Consider the following 23,062-nt stretch of genomic DNA (forward strand, 5'->3'; position numbering starts at 1 on the left):
TAGTAGCCCTAGTAGAATTGATCAATCAGGTATCAACAGGAATTGGAGTATGAAGTATAAACTGTTCACGTGGAGAGCAAAAACAGGCAAGACACAATATCCATGACATGTCAGCTCTCAAATAGCACAATCTGACTATGTAGATTTATCCTTATAACAGATAGGCGCAGTTGCTAGGCGCCGCCCTGTTGGCTATGGCTGCCTTTTGCAGCAGCTCTCTCTTCTTTGTCCATTTCATGTAATTTTTTCGTCTCTTTTTCATAATCTTTGTATTTGGAGTGGATCATTACTTTGTATGGCTCATTTGTTGGTCATGGACACCAAACTTTTTGTGGATATTTTTACTACTTTTTCTCCTGTGTTTGTCTGGAGATCCTACATGTAACCATGGCTGCATTGTTTACATGTGAACTCAGCTGTTTGCAGCCTGTAGCATGTCAATGCTAACTGGTGTAAGGCCTAATGTCTTCCCACAAGGTGTAGAGAAGGAGGTGAGGACAATGTGTTGGTTTTCAGGTAAGAGCTAAGAAGTGACGACATCGAGATGTCCTTCCATCCATCGTTATTGGGAACGTAAGATCTATCTCCAATAAGATGGACGAGCTAGCCGTGCTAACCCAGCAACAGAGGGAATACCAGAGGGCAGAGTAGCATCATGCTATTCACAGACATGGCTAACGGAGCTAACATCAGACACCAACACCACATTGGAAGAGCTTCACTTGCTGTGAGCAGACAGGATCCAGGAGACAGAGATGGAGCATGACTGAAGAAGCTCAGTCCTGGACCCTGTGGAGGTGGAGGCTGGCTGAACTGGAGAATGATGGACCTTGATTCAACAAAAGCTTTACAAAATCTGTTTTTTTTTCTTTAGGAATGACTTGAAAAGCTTTTATCATGATGTTGCTGTATCAGCAAAGTTATGATTAAATTTACGTTAAGCACAAGGAACCCAATTTTTATCAGGACCTAACAGCTGAGAAAAGCCAGAGTAAAGCCTCTGTTTACAGTGAAACTGAGACTCACCAGAAGCAACTGGACAGCAGCATCTACTCCATTGGACTAACAAATAGAAAAGAGGAGCTGACCTTCAACAAAGTGTTCCTGATGTAAACAATCTCATGAGAATATATATTCAGTGGATTCAGAGACTTTGTGATGTACTGTGTAAAAAATACTGCTTCAGATCTTGGCCTCTGCATTCCAAATGTGGTTCATAAGTTTTAAATCTCTTAATGATCAAAGGAAAACTGCATATTAGTAATATGAATTGGAGTTTCTCACACAAACACACCCTTACACATGTGCGCATATTACAAAAATATCAGTAACCTAACACTTCTGTTTATCAGATTGCATTGTATTATCTGGCACTTGCTCTCTTAGAGCAGTCCAATCAGTTAAGAGTAGATGACTGTGTCTGTCTGGCCTTGATCAGTCTCACTGTTACTTCACCTCTCCGCCTCCTCTCCCTCATTCCCAACAAACCTCTTTATCAACTCTTACCAGAAACTTCTTTCCACATAAACTAAAGTGGATCTCACATTCATGTCACAGCACACACCTCCTCTGCAGAACCTTTTACGGGCAAAGTGTTGCTCCTGTTTTTCTTTTTCTACCTACTCTTTTCTCCCTGAAGTCATCATTCAGATTTCCAGTTATTGTTACACTCCAGCGTCACTCCAAGTCCTGTTTCACTTCTAAAATATTTCTTGGTTTTGAAACAGCCTCTCTTATGAGCCCCTTCATCCACCTCCCCCCACAGGCCTTTGCCCCTCCTCCTTGATAGTGTAATTTAGACAAATTTGGGATCACTTTGGGTGGCAATGGCAAATGGGTTTACCATCAGAGCTCACAGTAGCAGGTCTGCCTGGCCTATGAGCCCTGAACCTGTGGCAGTACACCTTCTAGGGTTACTAGCAGACCTGTGATTATCCCATCACTGTTCATGCTTTCTGCTCTCACATGAAGTGAATAATGTGCCTGATGATTTATGAGAGTAAGGTAAAGCAATCTAATATTGAGGAACTGCAGATATTTCCCCCTTACATAGTATAGGCCAGATCCCTCAGGGCTTATACTGCAGGAGCTTCTGATGCAGACAGAAAATGAAAGATTGTGACAAAAGGTGCAGCAGGTAATGACTTGTAAATCGTAGTAAGCACCAAGCAGGTGGCGTACAGGTATCCATTTAAGAGCAAAGTGGCAGAGAACACATGCTTACATGCATGTAGATGACCCCGAGATGAGAGGGAGGGACGTGCAGTCTTGGTTACCAAAGCCTCGCTCCTGACCGTCCTTACAGCAGTCCTCCATCGAGATCTGCTCTGCTCCTGCAGACATCAAAAACAAGATGAAAGTTTTTCTTTTTTTTCTTTGTACATAACCCTGTGAAAGGTGACACACCATGTACATGTTTCTTATATTGCAGTGTCTAGTTTTTATGGTCATGTCAGGAGATGAGCGGACCTCAGATGTTATGATTTAGCATCTTATCACATCTTCATGCATAACATAACACATACTCACCCTGATACAAGTGTCTGCTCTTTAGGTAGCAGAAAAAAAGTATATAGAGCAGTAATAAGCACTGCGTCGCTGTTAGGCCTAAAGAGCCTTAAACTTGAAACTTCTCCATGGGCTAGCAGGGGGCCTGATAGTACAGACAAAAACTAAACAATGCACAGGAAAATGTCAAATCAAATAGTTCACAGTTGTGCAAAAAAAAAAAAAAAAGACTTCTCTAGAAGGTGAACGTATAACTTGTATGTAGATCGATGCATTTTAAATGATAGCCAAGACGTTGATGGCTAATTTGCTGAGCTAATGCAGGCTGTTAAACCACATTATGTCCAGTATGCAGTTTATCCTTGTTAGAAGTTTGGTATGTTGTTGCTACCTGTGATCAATAGCCAGATATATATGGACCCAAATATTCGGTTTATTTGCTCAAACAGAAAGAATTTAACCTTTGTATACACCTCATTCTGAAAGAAAAGTGCCAATCCGAACGGTCATTTAATCAGTTTCACAGGGGTGGAATAATCCTTTCCCCAATCATGTATGAATCATGTATCCACTCAAATGGAAAGTTGTCAGGGTGCGTTCTTTCAGAGCATGCTCAGATATAACGTAAGACGCAACTTTGATAAATTACGTTTGATTGATACATTTGTTTGATTGTAGCGGCGCATGTAGACCAGAGATTGATATATTCCTTCACATGTATACTCTTGTTTTCGGAAAAGTCATTCCATTCGGACAGATGAAAAACTCTTCATGTAACCATGGCTACTGAGACAACCCATCTATCAGTCAGCCAGGATGAGGACACAGCAATGCAAAAACCCTTTAAAGTCCAAACCTGGCCTCTCTGGGTCCAAAGATCAGGACGTCATGGTTGCTTTGTTAGTTAGTAATTCATGCTTTAGAGAATTATCTTGAGATAAACATGTATTGCTCAGGGCAAAGAAAAGGTACTGATTGACATCCTTTCCAGCAAAGTGATGATAACTAGACATCCATTGAAAAACATATATTTGTTAGGGCTGGGACGATAGGCTTCTCTCCTGATCCAATTCTTAGATGATTTTTTGTGTGCCAATTCAATTTAAGTTGAGATTCTTTAATATTTCTGATTCTTGCAACATTTAGTTTGCCTTTTTAACACCAGACCATAGAAAAAAGTTGAACAATGATGATGATGATGTCTACAGAATGCATCAAGAGTTATATTTTCCCAAAAAATGCACATCACATGTGAGTCAGTTTTTAGGGTTTATTCAGGGGATCTGACATCCCAGCTTTTCCCCTAACCAGCATATAAACAGAGACAAAAATGAAAGATTTACATGTGAAAAAAAAACTGAACAAAATTCAAGATCTAAACACGTTGAACAAAAAAACTCAATGCTTGAATACACCATTTACAGATACCCACCCAAAATATACATGTTAAAAGAAGTATGTCATTGTTGTCCACAAAAATCTGCAGATGGAAAATCTAAATTCACAATCTGCTTCGCAAATTAAAATGTCTGTAGGCAATATTTTTGCCAAAGGAAATGAATGATAGGTATGTTGTTGCAGACACAGGAGAAGCTTTCTGCCTGGAGTGTGACCAGCTCTGTGGTAATCTGGCTGTTTACTCATGTGGATTAGAAAAAGAAAAATGTCTTGACTCTGTAAACAATCAACCGTCATAATCACATCATCTACATTCATCCATTTGTGGTTTTTGTATGATCTGCCAAATGTAAAATAACTCTAGCAGATCGGCTGCTTGTGTTTCTTTTCTTTTTTTTGCCTCTGGCTCAATCCAGTATCATTGCATCATTTTTGTTATCATCAACACACTTCAAGAGAGAAACAAACTCAACGTGAGATACGTTTTGTTGATTCACTGTAATAGGATACCGATCATAGCTGGTTACTGACTCAGCTCTCTGAATTAATGGGGAAAAGTGATTGTGAAATGCGCTGAACAAATCCAGCTGTTTGAGATGGAGCCTCTCCTGAAAGTCTGGCAAGATTTAGCAACTTCAGATAGAGCGTAGATTTTGTAGGGAGGACAAGTGTCTGGAAGAGCAGACCGCAGTTTTACAGATTTGCTGCTTTCTCCCAGAGGGGCAGGAGGAATTTTATTATACTCATTAAATTAAAGATGACACAAGAGCTCGAATAGTTATCATTACAAACAGCATGAACTTTGCTCAACACTATGTGAGCAGTGTTATAAAACGTTCATTTTCTCTAAATTATTTGAAGCTTTCGATAAACTCAATCCTGCAGCCTAGAACTAAGTGTGTAAGAGATATAAAAATTGAGTTGATTAAGATTAACAATGTGGTATTTATGAGGAGAACACGTCATTGTTCAAGCATCAGACCTCAGGAAAACAAAACTTTAAAACCATGGCTTCTAATTGAAGTGAAGGATCGACCTGGCAGGAAAGAGCAGATACGAATGTGCAGGGGATTTAATAGGCAGGCACATTAGCTGACTCATTACTGAACTGAGGAAGTCTGGCATATCCCAGAATCCTCTGGCCCATAACCCTTGAAGCAGCTGGATGAAATGAGATGGCACTTTAAGGGGTTTCACGCAAGCCTACCAAGTAGGTCGTCAAAAGTCTCTCCTCATCTCCTAATACAAAGACTGAATCTGCTAGCAAAGGAAGTCGATCCAGTGAGAGTAATAAAACTATGTCGCTAAAGAAAATAAAACAATATGCATAAAAAGATGCAATAACAGCCTCATATTTAGAGCTGATGATATAACGACCAACTCTAAACTGTGTGCAAACTGACAACACGACTTACTCTTTAGCTTTGGTCAACGCTGCGTTAGCTTCTCCTCAAACAGTAAAAGTGTAAAAGAAACACTACTGTTAGGTGACAGCTGTAACCCCTAAATTCAACCCTGTTGGGGTGTGAAATTGCAGTTATCATTACTAAATGGCCTGAGTCATTACTCTGAAAGACTTACTTCAGCTAAGCTAGCGAAGCTAACAGTAGAGGTAGCTTAGCTGCAGTGATTCTTTCATGCCCTGTGCCAAATGTAATGTAAATTTTCAACTTCAACAACTCAATTAATTTTTTTTGATATAGTTTTACTTTACTGAGCTATATATTTAAGGAGAATACAGCCTTGAATTTTGAAAATGCCTCACATACATGGCAGACTTTTGCTAGCTCTCCTACACCATCTGCTACTAGTGATCTGTTTTTCACTGCTGCTTTAGAAAAAATCCTAATTACAGCCAAAGAGTACTACGAAGAAGACAAAAAAGTTTTGTTTTATGAGCATTAATAAGTGATTGTATTGATCGAGCGCAAGTTTTTTACAGATGTCAAACCCCCCTTTCAGGTGAAATGGGAGGCCTTTCCAAAACTAGCATCTGTACTTCAACAACTCTGCTGACTGCATTTGCTTAAATATTTGAATTAAAAAAGAAAGGGTTAATAAAAGCATCTCACTGAGATAGAAAAGGTTTCTTTCAAACAGTTAGTACTCCTTCACTGCCCCTATGCTTTCCCCTAAACGTAGCTCTCAGTTAGCTGATCACTGGCTCTAACCCACCAGGAATCACAGACCCCACCATTGCCTGCTGCTCTAAAAACCTAAATTGAAAGAACAGAAGTTTCTTTTCCCTGTGTGCTGCTGTTTTATCAAAAGAACCCAGCACAGCCATGTCCCTGTCTAGATAGAGCCTGCCACAGTTCTCTGTCTCAGTGATAAAGCGTCTGAGGAGGCTGATTTCCATCTTGGATGGCTGTGCTGGCTGCAAGGGCTATTCTGTCTTGGCAGAACAGCACATGGCCTCCCTGCGTCTAGACACCTCATGTAAACAAGGCTTAATGATCCCAGTGGTGGAGAGAGAAATTGGCCTTAGCCAGACATCACAAGAGCAGCGCGTGTCTCTCTCACAGGCTCCCTGCACTCCAGGTTTTTTTTTTAGAGGATGAAGAACAGTACTGTCCATCAGTAAGTGGTGATTACATACTGTCATTCTCAAGAACTTACATATTGCCACCAAACTTTTTTTTTTGTTTGTTTGTTTTTGTTTTTGTTTTTTGACAAAGAATAATTTACCTGAAACCAGCATTTTTGAGGTTTGGTGCATTGAGCCCTGTTCCCTTTCAAGAGAGATCTACAAGACTTTAAAGCCTGTGCCTGAGTGTTATTAATACCTGTATTGATATTGGAACAATATCAATGCAGGTATATCAATCTATCTATTAATCTATCAATCTATCTATCACTTGGTTTTAATGAAACTAGGAGGTACCTGTGGGGTTTTTGTTCCTGTAACCACTCGAGCAATATCAGTGGCTGTTGCTGGAACCATCCTGTTATCTGTCCATCAGTTTCTACATGAAAAGGTTTGTACCTCTTGGGTTTCGAGTCATGCAAGTGGTTGAGCTGAAACTTGACCTGTGACATTTCTCCCACCAAAGAAAGCCATGCAAAGTAAAGTAGTCCCACTGACTGTGAAAACTGTCCCATGTGTGCCCACGGGGGTAGTAAAGGTTTGGATATGGCTCATAAATGCCTGAGTGACCCTACTGTGGGGGGTTGAGTATAAATCATGCCTCTGGCTCTCCTGGTAGGACCCAGGTTGTTCTATTACAGCGTCAAGCATACCAGGGCACTTGGCCTTTGACACTGGGGAAGTCGGACTTCATGGGCGGCAAGAACTCTGACAGTTGGGAAACTGCTTCTCAATATGTAAAATGATGTAACTGTGGCTATGGTGTATAAGAAATGCAATGAATAACAGAGTTATTTAAATAATAATTTGAAAAAAAACGTAAATTTTTCATTTGTTTTTTCTTTTATCATCTTGATGAAAGCTTTTCAAACAGACTCAGGAAGAAGCCAAACAGTGAACTGGGAGGTTCACAGACTTGTCATCAAGCCTTTAATAAGAAATTTGAGCCCTATTCCATTTCAGACAGACCTGAATCTCTTTGAAGCAGCTAACTCAATGAACTGTGGTTTTATCACATGCCTCAACTAGTCCTATGGCACATTCATCACCTCCCTGGGTCTCAATCTTTGGCAGTTTGATTCCATATGGGGAAAAAAAGTTATCCTGCAGGGTCAAACTAACACACAACCTTATCGTACAGCAATCTTTCTCCTTGGTTTTATTCGGCAGCCCCTTTTACAGTCGACACTGTAAGTAGTCTGACGCAGAAAGGTGCCTTACCTTGGCCAAGGAGAACTCCGAACAGAGAGCACAGCAGCACCACACACGGACCCATTGAAGCAAAGTAAAGTCAAATAAAGATGAAACAAACGTTTTTCGAAAGTTTTGAGCGTCCTGGTGTCAGTTATTCTGCAGAATAAGCGACTTAGTAGCTGAGCTCCTTTAAAAAAGTCCGAGGCACAGAGGTGGATGTGATGGAGTTGGGTGAGTCGTGGTTGCAGCGTGACTGGAAGAATGAGCGTCTAATTATGGCACTGTGAGGGGCGGGCTGGGCCACAGACACCGACCACTTACTGCTAATCAAATCACATTGTTTTTTTCCATCATTAACTCTAAATAGAAACGTTTCATTATGAGTGCATTTTCATTTTATTCTCTTTTATCTAAAGATAAACTTAAGCCAACATTTATTATTTGTCCTGTCAGATTAAAAGTCCTAACCTACCCAAAATGAGTCACATTAATATATTCTAATAATTCTGAGAGGAATGTTAACACAGAGCCCTATCCATCTCAAATATCTCATATGATTGAATCATTTATGCATCTTGGAAAGCATTAGACCTGAAATACTACTTTGGGACTGTGGGCTGCCATATTTTTATTGCCTGGCTGCAGGAGGAATTAAAAGTGTCTTCAGGCTACTGTGCTGCAAGGTATGTATGCACACATGGAAATTGTCTACCCATCAATGGCAGAGCAGACTTTCTCTGTCTGTGACTAATGACTGTGCTGATTACTCAACATCTGGAGACAGTTTTGGGGTATTTTAAAAATCTGTTGTGGCTTTGTCCAGACTGTAAGTTTCGAAACCTTTTGGCTATCTGAGTCAGAATATTGATATTATCAGTGTTATTATCTACAAATATGGGTGCCACTGCAATCTTTGTGCATGCTTAAACTTAAGTGTGGCTTTGTGCTGTTACATTCTCCATAATATATGCATTTGATGCTGTATCTTTTATTTAAGGCCTCCATAGGCTTTCTAGTGAGTCTATTTCTCTTCGGTTACTGAAGTTCCCAGTTGTACCAAAGAAAATGAGACATTTTCCTGCAAAATTCATGAATTAAAGTTTTTGTATCAGTGCCACAGATGTGGGCTCACCATCAGCCAAAGTGATCATGGACTGTGAGAGGGAGCTGGGTATAAACAAGCCTCAGACACACATGAGTCTACCAGAGTTGGCAAGGAGCTACAGAAATAATTGCTAGACTGCATTATAAACATTTTGTACCAACTAAGGCCCTCTGCAAATTCAATCAGTCTGCTGACTCTGGGCATGGTGACAGAGAGAGGTTAAATGATCGTCTAATCAGAGCCATATGTCTCCACCACCAGTCTAGCCGGTCTAGAAACATCACCAAAGACTTGATATCAGCACACCACAGGCATACGGGGCAGACCACAAGTATACGACTGTTATAAATGGGTGACTGGTCTGCTTTAGTGTGACGAGTCTCATCTCAATCCTTGTGTTCCTCAGTTCACCACAGTCTGCACTTTCTGCTGGTAATTACACTCTGTTTACAGTCTTCCTGAAAGACCACATATTAATCGACCATGCCAGTGTTTTGGATGTTTCAGCCCATTAAAATGCATGATTTACATTTATGGGTGTTTGTTGTACCTTTCAGACAGTCATTTAACTCCAATAACAATATACTGTAACACTACTATTGCAGCACTTAACTAAAGCAGAGGAATGGGGAATTTGAGCTTTCATTTCATGTCATTTATCTTTCTTATTCTAACCCTATAAGTGCCTTTTTAAATGAAAGTTGGTTCCAGTAAAACATATGTTAAACACCATTCTCCAGTGAAAAAATGAGAACACTCGCTGAAAGAGGTGATCCATCAAATTAGAGAATGTCTACATTTCTTTGCTTTAAAAATCAATCTGCAATAGCTTTAGCATATTTCAATGTTTTCTTTTGACAAAATCTAAAGAAGACTTAGTGTTTGTTCAGACAGATTTTCTTTTAGACCCAGCTTTGGCAGGCTTTCTGCAAGTTGATAATACCTCAAGAAAATGAACCTAGAAAGATAAAGCACGGCAACATAGTTTGAAAAAAGTTATGTGTGGTATAGAGCATGAAAAAATTAAATTATCCTAGCAACACATCTGACTTTACAATACCTTCAGCTGTATCTATCACAGTACTTCCTGCAGATGTTGAGGATGTGCCACCCCCTTTGTACTGTAACAGTTATCAAATCAGCAGAGAACTTCCTGTCGTGGCTGATCTGGTCCTTATCTTATCTTTGCCATGGTGTACTGCTGGAGAGAGATAACAAGTGTTTATAGGTAATAAAATGGAGAAACTCTCAAATGTGAGCAAAATCAGTGCCACTCGGACTATCCTTGTGTGCAACGAACACCTGAGCTATCCAGAAACTTCTACTCCTCTCTTCACCATCGAACCCCCATCTAGGCTTAAGTAAGAGCTACCAGCACCCTGCTGAACCCCTCACTCACAGGTAGAGGAAATTGGAGAGGCCGAGGTCGCTTTCAAACAGTGTTAATCTTGTTGTTGGGGGTGAAGTACAGTTCCTTTGAAGCTTAACAAAGCTCGTCTTGCCACGTCTGTGTCAATCAGCAGAGGGCCACTAACACAGCAGGGTGGTCAGCGGTGCTGCACGGAGGGACCCAAAGGACTTGTTCACTGTTGAGAAACACAACTGGGAAAACTTGTTCAGGGAGGGGTGAGCAGGGTTACTCCACTGATATCTAAAGCTCCTGTGAGGAGGTTTTCAATGGTTATGAGACAGACTCAAACTAATACAGACGTCTCTGTATGACCAGTAAAAGCAAACGGGACAATTGGTGAAAAGAACGATAACTCTGTAATGCTATCTTTCCTTCCAGGAGCTGGTGTCACATGGAAGGTGTAACAGTGATCAACAGTAAATAGTTATTATAAATAAATAAATAACATTTTGAATCCGAGAGACCATAAGACAAAAATCAGCAGAGATAGAGGAAGAACGTTTTTGTCCACAGGGGGTGCCAAATTGACTCAACAAAGGAGTTCCTCACAGGAGCTTTAAGTTGTGTTGACCAATATTGTACTGAAACATACAATTCAAAGTTAAGAGGTAAAGATGTATATTAAACCACAAATGAACAAAAACACATTTAATTGTACCCTGTACATATCCAAAAGCTTATTGCCATTCAGATGTCTGGTTCTGGCTCTCAGGTTTAAAAACTAAGAGTGGAAAACACTGAAATCAATGACAGAAAAAGAAGTCTCCTCGTGGGTTGTGTAATAATTTATAATAAATAAATAAATAAATACACATGCATTCATACCCAACTTAACACTTAACTATAAAACATTATATCAGAACATCTTCAATATATTCTGATCAATTAAAATAGCAAATCTTAAACAATTAGTAGTGTTATCACACAGCTTTGGTTCTTTTGTTGTTTGCACTTTACTTGCCCCCAAAAAAGTTAAATCAAACTCTGCTCCACAAAGAAAAAAAAACATTTAACACTCAAAGCAAAGCAGGAAAAACACATAAATTCTTGCCACATCATAAATAAGATGTGTCTTTTTTTTTAAACAAATATATTTTCCGTTAGCAGACTTGTGACCAAGGCAGAACAAAATGATATTGCATGGCAATGAACCGAAACAAAATACAACCCTTTCCAGTTAGTTTTACCCTGTAAACACTTTAAGGATCAGCACCAGTCCAAATCTTAAACCTCATCACTCAGCCAGAGACTGAAACTCTTTTTAAAGCTCTTTGATTGCATTTTAGTTTAATCCTTAAACAAACTTGTAAACCCTTTATGACACTTGAAGGTAAACAATGTTAACTTTTTTATGTAAACTTTAACAAACCACGTATTTGCTGGGGTCAGTAGTGTAGTCAAACATAGAAATGATGATAAAGATTTTTTTTTTTCAACGGCTCCCTCCTCTCAGCAGCTTGGTGTATCCTGGGAGTCTGAGCATGTGCGCTGGTGCTTTGCAGGGTGGGGTTCATTATCAAGACATAAGAGCTGAGAGTCAGGAGGGGCAGCAGGAATCATCTCCAGCTTTATTTCTGGAAACAACTGATCAGGAAAGGTAGTTTTCAGATGCTCTTCAAACAGATCTCTGAGCTTCACGCTTGCTGTGATAATCTCTGAGCCAGCCTCCTATGGATATAAATAAAAGGGAGGAACGAGGGAAACATTTTATTACAAGTTGTAAAGAAATGTAAAGCAGTAGAAAAAGATGTTTAGGGTTTTTTTTCTTCAGTACCTCACTTTTACAGCTGCCAAGGACAAGTCGAATGTCTGATACAAACTCTGCAGGGCTTTGATAGCTCTCACTCTGTTTAGCCTCCAGTCGCTTTTTCACAGTGCACAGCTTCTTTGGTCCCCTTATAGTCAGCTCCTCATTAGCACATAGCTGCAGTATTTGGAGAGGGAAAGATAAAACAACTTTAAACTTCACAGGAAGATGCTGCAGTGTAATTGAGATTAATATTTCATATAGTTCGGCACTTGCACAAGATGTTGTGAAGGAGTGTAATTTTTCATTAATGTCCATGTTCTTTTTGTAATCATAAACACCAAAAGACCTGCAAGGTCAGCAAGAAAAATACATCTATAATTACAGTGTCTTGTTAAAGTTGCTCTGTCTGCCTCTAAAGTAATTTTTTGTTGTTTTCACTGATAAATACTGCATAGTCCACATTATTAAATGTCTGTTGTAGTAACATAATGCGACATTAATCTCATTAACTTTTTGTTTGGAGTCGGACATGCTTCCAGACTCACCATAGGGGTTGTAGGCTTTATAAAGCCTGAACTCAGGTCAGTGCAAAACAAGAGCAGCAGCAGCCTCTCGCACTTCTGCAGCAATAGAAAAAAACACTTTCACATCAGTTTAACATTTACCTGACACCGAAAAGTTAGCACGAGCACATAATGACATAAAGTTAGTTTTAAACCTATTAGTAGATCTTAAGTTTCTACATCTTAAATCATTAAATGTTCTATGTCAACTACACAATTGACTTGCTGTGTAATAGTTCAGCCTGTCACCTCATAATGTTGATGCAGCAGCAGATCAGCGGTTTTGTTTAGGACCTGATTCTCCTCACCCCTCATCCCTCATTCTCTTTACATGCAGAAATTGTGAAGTTGTGAGATAATATCTGTAATCCCCTAAAGCTGGAGCCTGCAGGTGAATGCGGGTAAGGTGGTGGGGCTGATGGTCTACGCACAGCAAAGCAGAGGAAAGGACTGGAAAACTCTGCAGCTTTAACAACCAGCCTCATTGTGAAGATATGATTGTCAGATTATTGTGAGAATGATGCATGAAATTATTGCAGCTTGAGTTACCTGTCTGAACTAGATTGCAGGCTTTGCTCCATTTATATCCTCATCTTCACCAGGTTAAGATTGATTTTCCAATCTTGGATGTGCACACAAGCACTAAAAACACAGTAGTGTGTTTCCCCCAACTTACTGTTGCAGAATGAGATCCCCGGCTTTTAACTACACATAACTATTACATACAGCAACATGACAAGGTTTGTGTTGCACTTTAGAGATGCTAGGAGGATCTGTTTTAATTGGGTTGCCTCACCTGTTGTCAGTTTATAAGGAGTTTAGTAGTCATCTTAATTTAATGCAGCTGATAGTCCATTCTTGTCATTTTATTGATAGAATCTCAAGTCTGAAGAGACCACTGCAGAATAACTGCTGTATGTGGGTTGAAATGAACATTTTCACAAACAGCTTAGCATTTTCAGCCTGAAGCTCATGTCTTAGCCTTAAGCTCGTGCACTGTCACTCTTCTGTTTAGCTTTCTTCTGCTCTTCCGTCCTTTTTTTGTCTGACAGTTACACTCCTGTGTCCAATATCACCACCAAACTAATCACAGAAATCATTTTCAGCAGAGAAAAACACACATCTATCTTCTCACTTCTAAACTTTGTCAGCCTGGGCGGTGTTGTCATAGAAACTTAGACGTGCCATAAATCAATACGGTCCAGCTCGACCTGATTAGGAAGCTAAGAAGTAGCATTTGGAAATAACCCGTGACCTGTAATATTGGCGCTGATAATCTCATTTTAAAGTGTGGATTTTGATCAGGCATATATTTAGAAGGGAGACTTTTGCAAGATCTCTTAAAAAATCCTCACAGCCCCTTTAATCAATGCAAGGGGGGTGCACCAAAGAACTGATCGCTGACCTGGAGCACACAACAAACTCTAATAAAGAAGAGAGAGATCATTGGTCATGGATGGCAATAAAATGATAAAGTCTAAAGGTGTGTTAGTACGGCTTCAAATATAAAGGTAGAACTCTCTCCACTGAAGAAGCTGGAGGAGGGGGCAGTAATATGTGCAAACTATTGCAAGCATCTGCAAAAAAAAAGCTCTGGTCGGCTTTGAACAAGGGGTAGGGAGTGTATTTGAGCGGGCCTGTAGGCATATTTGCAATCCAGAAGAGTGATATGAAGGATTACGGGATGAATCATCCTAAAACAACCAATTATGCAATTATAATGACATCATATGTGTGAAAGCCTTGCTGGGTAATGTTTTCAACTGCCTGGGTTAGGTGAGGAGAGTTATGGGAAAAATCCAATAGCAAAGTTATTTATCTATCTTTTACCAGCTAATTGAGAAAAGAGCTGGAGCTCTCTGGCTGATTTTACAATGCCAGTCTACCAATCACACTGTCTGATTACTACAATATGTTTAATCTTTTGTTTTGAGGGATTAATTCTGTTCATTTGTTTAAAAAAATGAATACTGACTCGTTTGTCCACAGGGGAAAATCCTCCGTCAGAATCAGGTTCTGTCTTCACTGTTTTGGCTTCAGGTTTGTTTTCATGCTCCATCCCAGGCACTAACAGGTCAAGACAGAGAGAGCAACGCCAATCCCCACTGGAAAAAGACAGTCCAGACACAATAAATTTCTGTTAAAGCCAGTAAGCCAGAGCATCTATTGACAACGGTATGACACTGCCGTCAGGTCTAAACCAAAATGAGAATATAGCTTGTCAAAAACTCATTAGTACACAGCTAGAGGGTCTTTTTCATCCCACGAGAGACCATAAGTCTTTGATTCTGGTGTACTTTAAACTAACTTTAAAATTAGCAATAACATGAGTTATTGGATTTCCATCTCAGACCAGTATTGGATAAATTTCCCCTGACAGAGCTTGCCTGGGAGATTTGAGGAGAGCTGGAACATGGCATGAAAGGTGAAACAGCTTGGTACACCTATTGCACCGCAGAAGCTTTCCCCCGGTCTGACAAACAGCACACACAACTTCATTAGAGGCTTCCAGTGGAGCTTGGTGCTGATCTGCCTGCTTTTCTCCGCCTAGTGAGGGGATGGGATTTGGACCATCAGGCTTACTCCGCTCTCTGAGTTTGTTTGGGGGGTGGAGTTTGTCGTCAGTGCTTTGAGGAGTTAGGACTGTCTTCGGCTCGCCTTGGACACAGGTTTGAGGTTGGTCACCTGTGCTGTCAGGGAGGCTGGCTCTTTGGTTTGGATGAACCTGAAATGCAAAAAAAAAAATAAAGAAGGGAGACAGCATTATAAATATTCTGATCATTTAACTCACAGACATGAGGAGTTTTTAACTGGTGAAAAAAGTAATGCCTCCAGTTATTACAAATTTTGCAGATTTTTTACTCTGACTTTATGCAGACTTTTCCTGCTAGCCTTAGGAAAGGTCTGGGTGATGACAGGATGAGTAGATGTGTGAGCCCAGTAGGTGATAGTCTGGAGCATTGTGTGCATTGATAATAAAGTTGTTCACATTCTGCAGACTTCAGCTCCCAAACATTTGTTTGAAAGCGTCTCCTCCTGCTGCATACTCTACCCAAACCCCCAAAACATAAAAAAACAGCCTTCAGGTAATAATCTAACACGTCTCTAGAGTGTAAAAATTTGATTTTAGTGCACCACTTTTAATAAAAGCATACACCATATCAAAATCTAGAGTCCAGAAGACATTTTATTGGCTGGTATCAATAATTCACTTTCTCCTTACATAGCTACTGTCATCATCTGGCTCATCTTTAATGACTATGATGGGCCCTGGTGAGGACCTTCGTCTTTTCTTTGCAGCTGATCCCACTGCTGCACTCGCCTGATGTGTTTCTGGAGGTTTCCAGGAAAGGGACCTGGGGGGAAAAGCATGAACCACTGAGAATAAAGAAATTCACAGGAGAGAAGAAACAATATGAAGGGACTGAAGGTCCTTTGAGTTCAGTACTATTCAAAGCAGCAGAATAATTAGGCATATGGAAAGAGAGGGAGAGTCTCTGTTTTTGTGTGTGGGTGTGTGTGTGTGTGCACAGCTGTGTTCTCACCCTGGTTTTTCCTCCTGAGATACAGCAGCGTACACTGGTGAATACTGCTGTCCTTGCACTTCTGAGAATTAAAAATGTCCTTGATCAAAAATGCAGCAAACCATACAGACTGCATAATGAAAAATACACGAACGGTACAGACTTACCATTTCTGTGTGGTAACGAAGGCAGCAGGCTCTGGGGATAGTTTGTTTTCAGCACACACATGTGGCCACCTGAGTCATTCCTCCTCTCCACGTATGACGGCTCAATCTAAACACACCAACACATGTTGTTTAGGACACTGTTAAAATTATATCAGTGTAGGAAACACGAAGAAGCAGTCACTTGCCGTGTGCCTGGATTGAGATGAACTGACGCCACCATTGATGGACACCGGTGATATGTGACTGTAGAGAGATGAGGAGAACAAGTCCACAGGTTTGGATTGATAACTGGGACTACTGCCCCTCATCCCCAAAGGCTTCAAACAGAAGACAGAAAGAGAGAAACACAGACAGAGACAGAGCAAGATTAAAGAGAATATGATGCAATTGTTTTCATATACATTCCTGTCAGCTCCTCCATACATCTGACTGTGAGGACGGAAATGGATATGTGAGGGTTCACATCTTTGGAGCCCTGATGATGAATATGTGGGTTGACACCTTTTGGAAACAACCAGAGCAGAGCCGTTAAGGTGTAAAGAAATCTCTGGAAATCCAGGCTGACCTGTTATAGTGGTCTAATGTGGCTTTAACCTGGATGATGCTGCAAGTCTTCAGATTACAAAATAAGTGAGAAATGAGCATTTCTCAAACACATTTCATATCAAATAAAATCTTTCAAAATTTAATTCTAATGACTGATGATGTGTCATTGGATTCACACAGGGTGATAAGGACACTTTCTTTAAGAGATGTGAGAGCAAGAATATTCTGACAAAGATTAAAGTGTGGCATTAGCAGAAATAGGACCATCAGCCTCCAGTCCTTCTGACAGCTTGACATCCACATACCTGTGCTGCATGTATTTGTCAATATCCCTGTGTATCCAAGCCAACATACAACTTTGTCTCGCTTTTCTAGATCAAAATAACGCTGAACTGGGCTGTGCTACAAGATAACATGTACCATCTGAGCTTATTTACATCCAGATAGTAAAGCCTTATTATTACATCAGTTGCTATTAACTGGAGCTATATCCCCAGCTAGTGACAGAAGGCTGCACTACAGCAAACACCAACCAGACCTCAGCACTGGACGACTTCAGGGTGGAATAATTTTCAAATGACAGCTAAGCGTTAGTGTCTGAGATACATATACAATTACTTGGAATTGTTATAAAATGTGAAAACATTTAAAGAGGTTTGGCTTTGAAGGAATGAGAGAGTTGTAATTTATGTCTAACCATTTTTTTCTGATCTGTTTTAAATGTAATGCGGCAGGGTGAGCTCGAACACAGACCTCAGTTACAGCGAGTCTTCCTTTCTAAAATTAAAGCATCAGTAAAAAAAAAATTATAGATTTTAGGTGTCATGAAGACACTTAGTATAACAATCAAAGAAGAATTAGGGCCTCAAGACAAACCACCTATTAAAGACTGCAGCCGTTACTGTCTTTTCACAGCCTCTCAGGCGTCTCTGCTGGTTTCTATTTTTCTGAATGGGAATCAACTGTCCAAGATTGGAAATGTTTGTACTCTTTCTTATCTTTGTCTTATCTTGAGGATGTTATGATCCTTGAAAAACTTATCATCACATCATTAATCCAGTAGAGTTAAATTTTCTTTTAATTTCCCCAGATACACTCTGACATTAAGACTAAACACTAAACTCGCTATGCACCTTCTTTGATGGCTAAAAGAAAGATAACCATCAAAAAATCATTGACGCAAAGTACTCTTTAAAAATAAGACCTTTGGAGTGTCATTGCTCAATAGTAAAATATAAAAAACACAGGTTGTTCCTTCATTAAATAGGACACTTGGGAGTCTGTTATGCAATGATAACAGCTTGTTCCCATCAGTGTGACAACTATTGTGTACACTTCACATGCCAGTATTGTCCTGAGAATGAGCCTATACTTCAGAGCTGAAAACCAAAACACCCGAAGAACTAGACTAAACAACTGATGAAATGATATCTTGTGAAATCGTTTGTCTGCTCTCTGTCACGTGTTGGCTCCTGCTGCTCTGCAGATTTCGTACTCGTATTTTGTGATTTTGAATCCTCAGTTTGTCTAAGATTAAAATCTGTCTTGACAAGGAAAGACACAAATTGCCCAGGATGTGAAGGCTGTCAGCTCTATTTAGGACAATGCCATCTGCTGTCGCTGCTTGTTAAGGGGCCTTGTCAGTCACAAGGACATGAGCGTACATACACACTCATGCAGAAACACACACTAACCTGGGGTGTAAACCCAGGGCTTGGTAAGCTGCTAGTTGGGCTGACATGGTTGGGTGCAGGCACCATAAACCTGCGTCCTGTTTGGGGCTGTATACTGTGGGAGGGAGAGCCTCCATGATGGGGCCCTGGGATGGTTCTCTGCAGACGGACGCTCTGGTACCACGTCCAAGGAGGAGGAGGAGGTTGGGGCTGCCAGTGGGCCTGCGGGTTCAGCTTGTCTACCTGCATTTGGAGCTGAGCTAGAGTGTTATGGAGACCTCCCGGGGCAAAGCTGTGGGGTGAGCCTGAGGGGGTCTGCCCAGGGTGCGAGAGCTGGTGAGGGATACCCTGAAATCCACCAAGCTGGTGGCCTGGCACACTCTCCACCACTAAAGAGCCTGAGGAAATATACACAGAGAGACTGGATGAGCATATTAAGTACGGGTGACAAATACACAATAAAGACTACTCTTCTGCAGAAAACTGTGGGGGGATCAGGTTTGAACTAAAGTTCTGTAAAAAGTTTGGGATGGCAGGAAAACCATCTGGTAAGGATGCTTTACCTTAGCCCTTATTTGCTACATTTCTCCAACATTTTGAGCCACTGTCAAGCTCTACACCATTCGACAAATTTTAAACTTTACGCTGATAGCAATTCCACTGTCAGTCATGCTGAAGAGGCTGTTTTTCTGTCTGATGTGATTTCTGTGAACTATTCTATTTTAATCCACAAACTCTTCAGAGAGTAATGATCTGTAATCAGTCAATATTCAAACTGAATCAAGCCACTCAAAGGGCAGCAATAATCATGATAGATATCCTATGATGGATGGACCTCCGCACAGACAGTTTTTTTTATGGCTCTATAACATTTTTGCAGATATAAAATTGTATTGTAAACTGGCAAGGGACGAAATCAGCAGCAAGTGTTGCAATTTGTATGAGGTAAGTGGCAAAAAGTGATGCAAAATACTTTAAATTATTTACCAAGTGCAGGAATAAAAAAAAAAAGTTCAAAACCCTAAATAAAATGAACTACACAAGGGAACTTTCAGGATTTCAGAAAAATATTCAGGATTACTAAAGTAATTTGTGGTGTAAAGACTCTTCTAAGTGATGTCTAGGTACTCCTTATTTTTAGAGTTGTCATAAATGATGGTATTATTGAGATTTAAAGTGAAACAAGACATTTCCACCTGACTAAAAACCATGCCAAGTCAAAATGTATCAAACTAAGAGGAATGCATAAAAATGTGTCCAGACATTTAGAAATCCAGGTTTTTATTGCTTCCACAGCAGAGAAATATGCTCGTCTTACCCAGATCAACATTTGAAGCCCAGTAAGTGGCTCGACACTGGAAGCGTGCAGTGCTCTGTGGTACAAATGAGGTACTGCATTTTGCCCGCAGGAGGTTTCCAATCTGAAACAGAATCTGCAACAGACGGGGTGGTTTTAATAATTTTCAGTAAAGGTCGTAAGTGTGTTACAGAAAGCATATGTTCCCATTCATCACATCCAAATACACCAGACTCTAACAGAGCTTTAAGAGCTAAGTCTGGTTTCAGGTCAAAAAAACAAAACTGTGATGAAATACTTTTGCAACGATGGCCAAACCTTACCAAACGTTTACAGTACAAGAGCGCCGTGCCCCCACTCCTGGCCGTGGCCCATTTGGTAAATTTGATGACGTGATCCAGGTGTCTGGATAAATAGCCAATGTCCTCTTGTTGTTTTCGCAATACACTCTGGTGATCCTTTGTTACAGCCTGAAAAACATGAATAAGTGAACATCTGCAGTGTTTAAACAGCTTGAGGGGGTGCGTTCAAGGCCTCAGGGTAAAACAGTCAGCAGAGATTGCAAGAAGGGGATGTTCTTCTGGATTCAAGTCTACAGCATGGAGTGAAAGTGAAACATTATTTGAGAAACATTTCTTTTATAAACCATACCTCAAGCTGGTTAATCAGCATCTTGCCCTTTTTGTTTATCTCCAAAATCAAAGTGCAGATGGACTTCTTTATTTCATTATGAACAGACGAGTGGTTCTGGTCAACCTGAAGGAGACTTGGAGCAGAATATAACAATCAGTACATCAGGAATCAGCTGCAAAAATATGTACAACTCATGTTTCCTTATTTAGGCAGTAATATTTAAAGATCATGTGAAAGAGGCAACTCTCTTCAGTGCAGATATTCAAAGTGTGAGCGTCATTGCTTCATAAACAGGTATGTTTTATTGTAGAAACACATACCCAGTGTTGATGGAGTTTGAAACCTCCTCAATCACTTTCTTTTTCTCCTGCAGCTGCTGGGTCAAGTTCTCCATGTGTTGTTTGTGGTTGCTGTAAGCATCTTCAAGGAACTGGTAACTAACCAAAGAGAGACATTAAGTCAGCGATAACAACATAAAAACTGTCTCGTTAATAAAATGTCACTTCAGTGTGAGAAAGATTCCCTGGATCACTGTGTGGGGTAAAAGAGATTAAATGTCTGATGTATGATAAACTGTGAACTGTACTTGTGGTCCTTGTGCTTGGCCAGTTGGCAGTCCCGACAGGTTAGCAGGTCACAGGTCTCACAGAACAGCTTCAGTGGTTCTTGTTTGTGGACGTCACAGAACATCGGTCTCAGACTTGACCCACCGAGGAAATCTTAGATCAAGACAAGATTCATCATTCAGGGTAAAAGATAATTGCTGATTTTTTTTTTTTTGCTTGGATACTTCAGATCTGAAGCAAAAGATTAAATAAGTGCTTGTTTTAATATATATATATATATATATATATATATATATATATATATATATATATATATATATATATATATATATATATATATATTTGAGGTCACTGGATGTAACAAAAGAAAACCTGCATGTGTGAGTCCTGCACACGGTGTGTTATTTATTCATTTTAGATATTGACAAAATATTGTTGCCTATGATTAATTTTAGTGTTACCTATTTAAAATAACAGCGTTCAACATCTGAAATTAACTATTTCAAGCATTTTGGCAAGCAACTGCAGTTAAAATCTTGTTCCTTCTTCACTGCAAAAACTGAAATCTTATTAAGTGTTTTTGTCTTATTTTCAGTAGAAAATTCCTTTTTAGACTCAATATAAGCCAAATTCACATGACCAATCCAGAAAAATGTCTTGTTTAAAGTTATTTAAGGACAAAAATGAGGTCTGAATTGCTCGCAACCAGTAAAAAAAAATCTGCCAATGGAACAAGAGAAAAGTTACTTGTATTAAGACATTGTTCTAGTCTCAAGGAAATTTTCAAGCAATTTTTCTAATTCCATTGGCAGATTTTTTTACTGGTTGCAAGCGATTCAAACCTCATTTTTGTACTCTGATAACTTGAAACAAGACATTTTTCTGTATTGATAAGTTGAAAGTGGCTCATATTGAGTATAATAAGACAATTTTTGCTCAAAAAAGACAAAACACTTGATAAGATTTCAGTTTTTTGCAGTGTTGGAAAACAACATACAAATACCATTTAAGTTGATTTTAGTACTACTGCATGTAAGTATTCAAACACTTACAGATTGGCAGTCGTCATACGTGTAACCTTGTCATCTTATTGTAGGTAAGGTTATCTAGTCCAGGTGATGCCATTATAGGTGTACTTTGTGTTTGTTGTGTTACATTTATTGCACAGTTTAAATGCACCCGTTGAATTGAACAGAAAGATGTCATTTTAAATTAGATTGTATGTTAGCTCTTTCCTTTGCCATGGTAACACACACGATGCAGATGAACACGTTTTAACAGAGACACTGGTCAGCATACCTTGTGATACTTCCGCCTTGTGTCTGATAGTGTGGTCTTTGGTGAATTTCACTCTCTGGTGGGCCTCCACACAGGTAACACAAAGGTACTCAACACAGTTCACACAGAACCCATCAGCTTCAGTGTTGTCATCGCAGGTCATACAGAGCTTCAGGTAGATGAAACAAAAACAGGGATTTTTTTGTCCTGTTACCATTTTTTCTTTCTTAATACCACTTTGGATTTAAGTACTGGCTGATACCCACATCCATATTGAGGTGTGTTTTGTCACTAACCTGGACAGTCCTCTCCACTGTGCTGCTGGGAGCCTCTACCCAGTCCTTTACAAAGACATTCTCCATCACATCTACCTCCATGCACTCCTGCCTGCACACCGGACAGCGGATTACATTCACTGGAACCACAACAGAATCACACACACAGGTTAGCTGAAACAAGGAAACCATTTGTGTCAAACCCACATGTGAAACGACGCAACTACAATAAAGAGACATCTTACATGCGTGAAAATGTGATGCCCTGTGACCGAGCTGTGGTCAGTGTTTGTAAACAAAGTCACTCACGTGGTTTGGTCGCCCTGTCAACCTGAGAGTTTGCTGTTTCTGCCATGGCCAAATTCCTGGAGGGTGGAGGCAAACATTTCTTGCAGAAGGAGTGCAGACAAGGCAGAAGTTTGGGCTCTCGACTGTGAAAGTTGAGATGACAAACAGGGCAGGTGTCCAGGTAATTCTGGTCGGTTGTGACGGACTTTTCTTGGTGCACTTGCATGCTCTCTGCTTCGTTCTCAACGACGATGACGGCAGCATCCGTGGACTCCTGGTCATTCGCGCGTCCCTCCATT

At 40.1% G+C, this 23,062-nt stretch overlaps 2 protein-coding genes across 3 annotated transcripts in view; both read right to left on the reverse strand.

Moving 5' to 3' along the window:
* The window catches only part of fbln1 (fibulin 1), a 38,497-nt gene extending 30,574 nt beyond the window's left edge, over nucleotides 1-7,923 (reverse strand). For both annotated transcript variants that reach the window (XM_074678483.1, XM_074678484.1), the window contains exons 1-2: nucleotides 7,715-7,923; nucleotides 2,225-2,333 (exon numbers count right to left, since the gene is read on the reverse strand). In XM_074678483.1, coding sequence (XP_074534584.1) covers nucleotides 2,225-2,333; nucleotides 7,715-7,769 — 164 coding nt within the window. In that variant the 5' untranslated portion in view covers nucleotides 7,770-7,923. The remainder of the gene's footprint in view (nucleotides 1-2,224; nucleotides 2,334-7,714) is intronic.
* A 3,146-nt stretch (nucleotides 7,924-11,069) lies between these two features.
* Nucleotides 11,070-23,061, reverse strand: LOC141796585 (transcription intermediary factor 1-alpha-like). Its single transcript, XM_074677795.1, has 18 exons — nucleotides 22,785-23,061; nucleotides 22,497-22,615; nucleotides 22,222-22,369; nucleotides 20,943-21,075; nucleotides 20,677-20,793; nucleotides 20,375-20,489; nucleotides 20,047-20,193; nucleotides 19,745-19,859; nucleotides 18,448-18,824; nucleotides 16,393-16,524; nucleotides 16,208-16,313; nucleotides 16,062-16,122; nucleotides 15,740-15,872; nucleotides 14,904-15,241; nucleotides 14,492-14,621; nucleotides 12,499-12,573; nucleotides 11,978-12,127; nucleotides 11,070-11,871 (listed from the first exon to the last, which is right to left on the reverse strand). The coding sequence occupies exons 1-18, from the start codon at nucleotides 23,059-23,061 to the stop codon at nucleotides 11,653-11,655; spliced, it is 2,892 nt and encodes a 963-aa protein (XP_074533896.1). The 3' UTR covers nucleotides 11,070-11,652.
* Between the last annotated feature and the right edge of the window lies 1 nt (nucleotide 23,062).

The sequence above is a fragment of the Halichoeres trimaculatus genome, unplaced genomic scaffold (genome assembly GCF_033239565.1).
Source record: "Halichoeres trimaculatus isolate MK-OKI-2021-1 unplaced genomic scaffold, fHalTri1.1 fHalTri1_scaffold_10, whole genome shotgun sequence".
Classification (NCBI taxonomy): Eukaryota; Metazoa; Chordata; class Actinopteri; order Labriformes; family Labridae; genus Halichoeres; species Halichoeres trimaculatus.

Bases quoted from the DNA above. Each gene is read 5' to 3' on its own strand.
- LOC141796585 (XM_074677795.1), bottom strand. From the start codon at position 23,061: ATGGAGGGACGCGCGAATGACCAGGAGTCCACGGATGCTGCCGTCATC. The intron at 20,794-20,942 runs GTACAGTTCACA...CTCTTTGGTTAG, and splicing joins GCCAAGCACAAGGACCACAA to TTACCAGTTCCTTGAAGATG. The intron at 16,525-18,447 runs GTTAGTGTGTGT...TTCTGTTTGAAG, and splicing joins GCCCTGGGTTTACACCCCAG to CCTTTGGGGATGAGGGGCAG.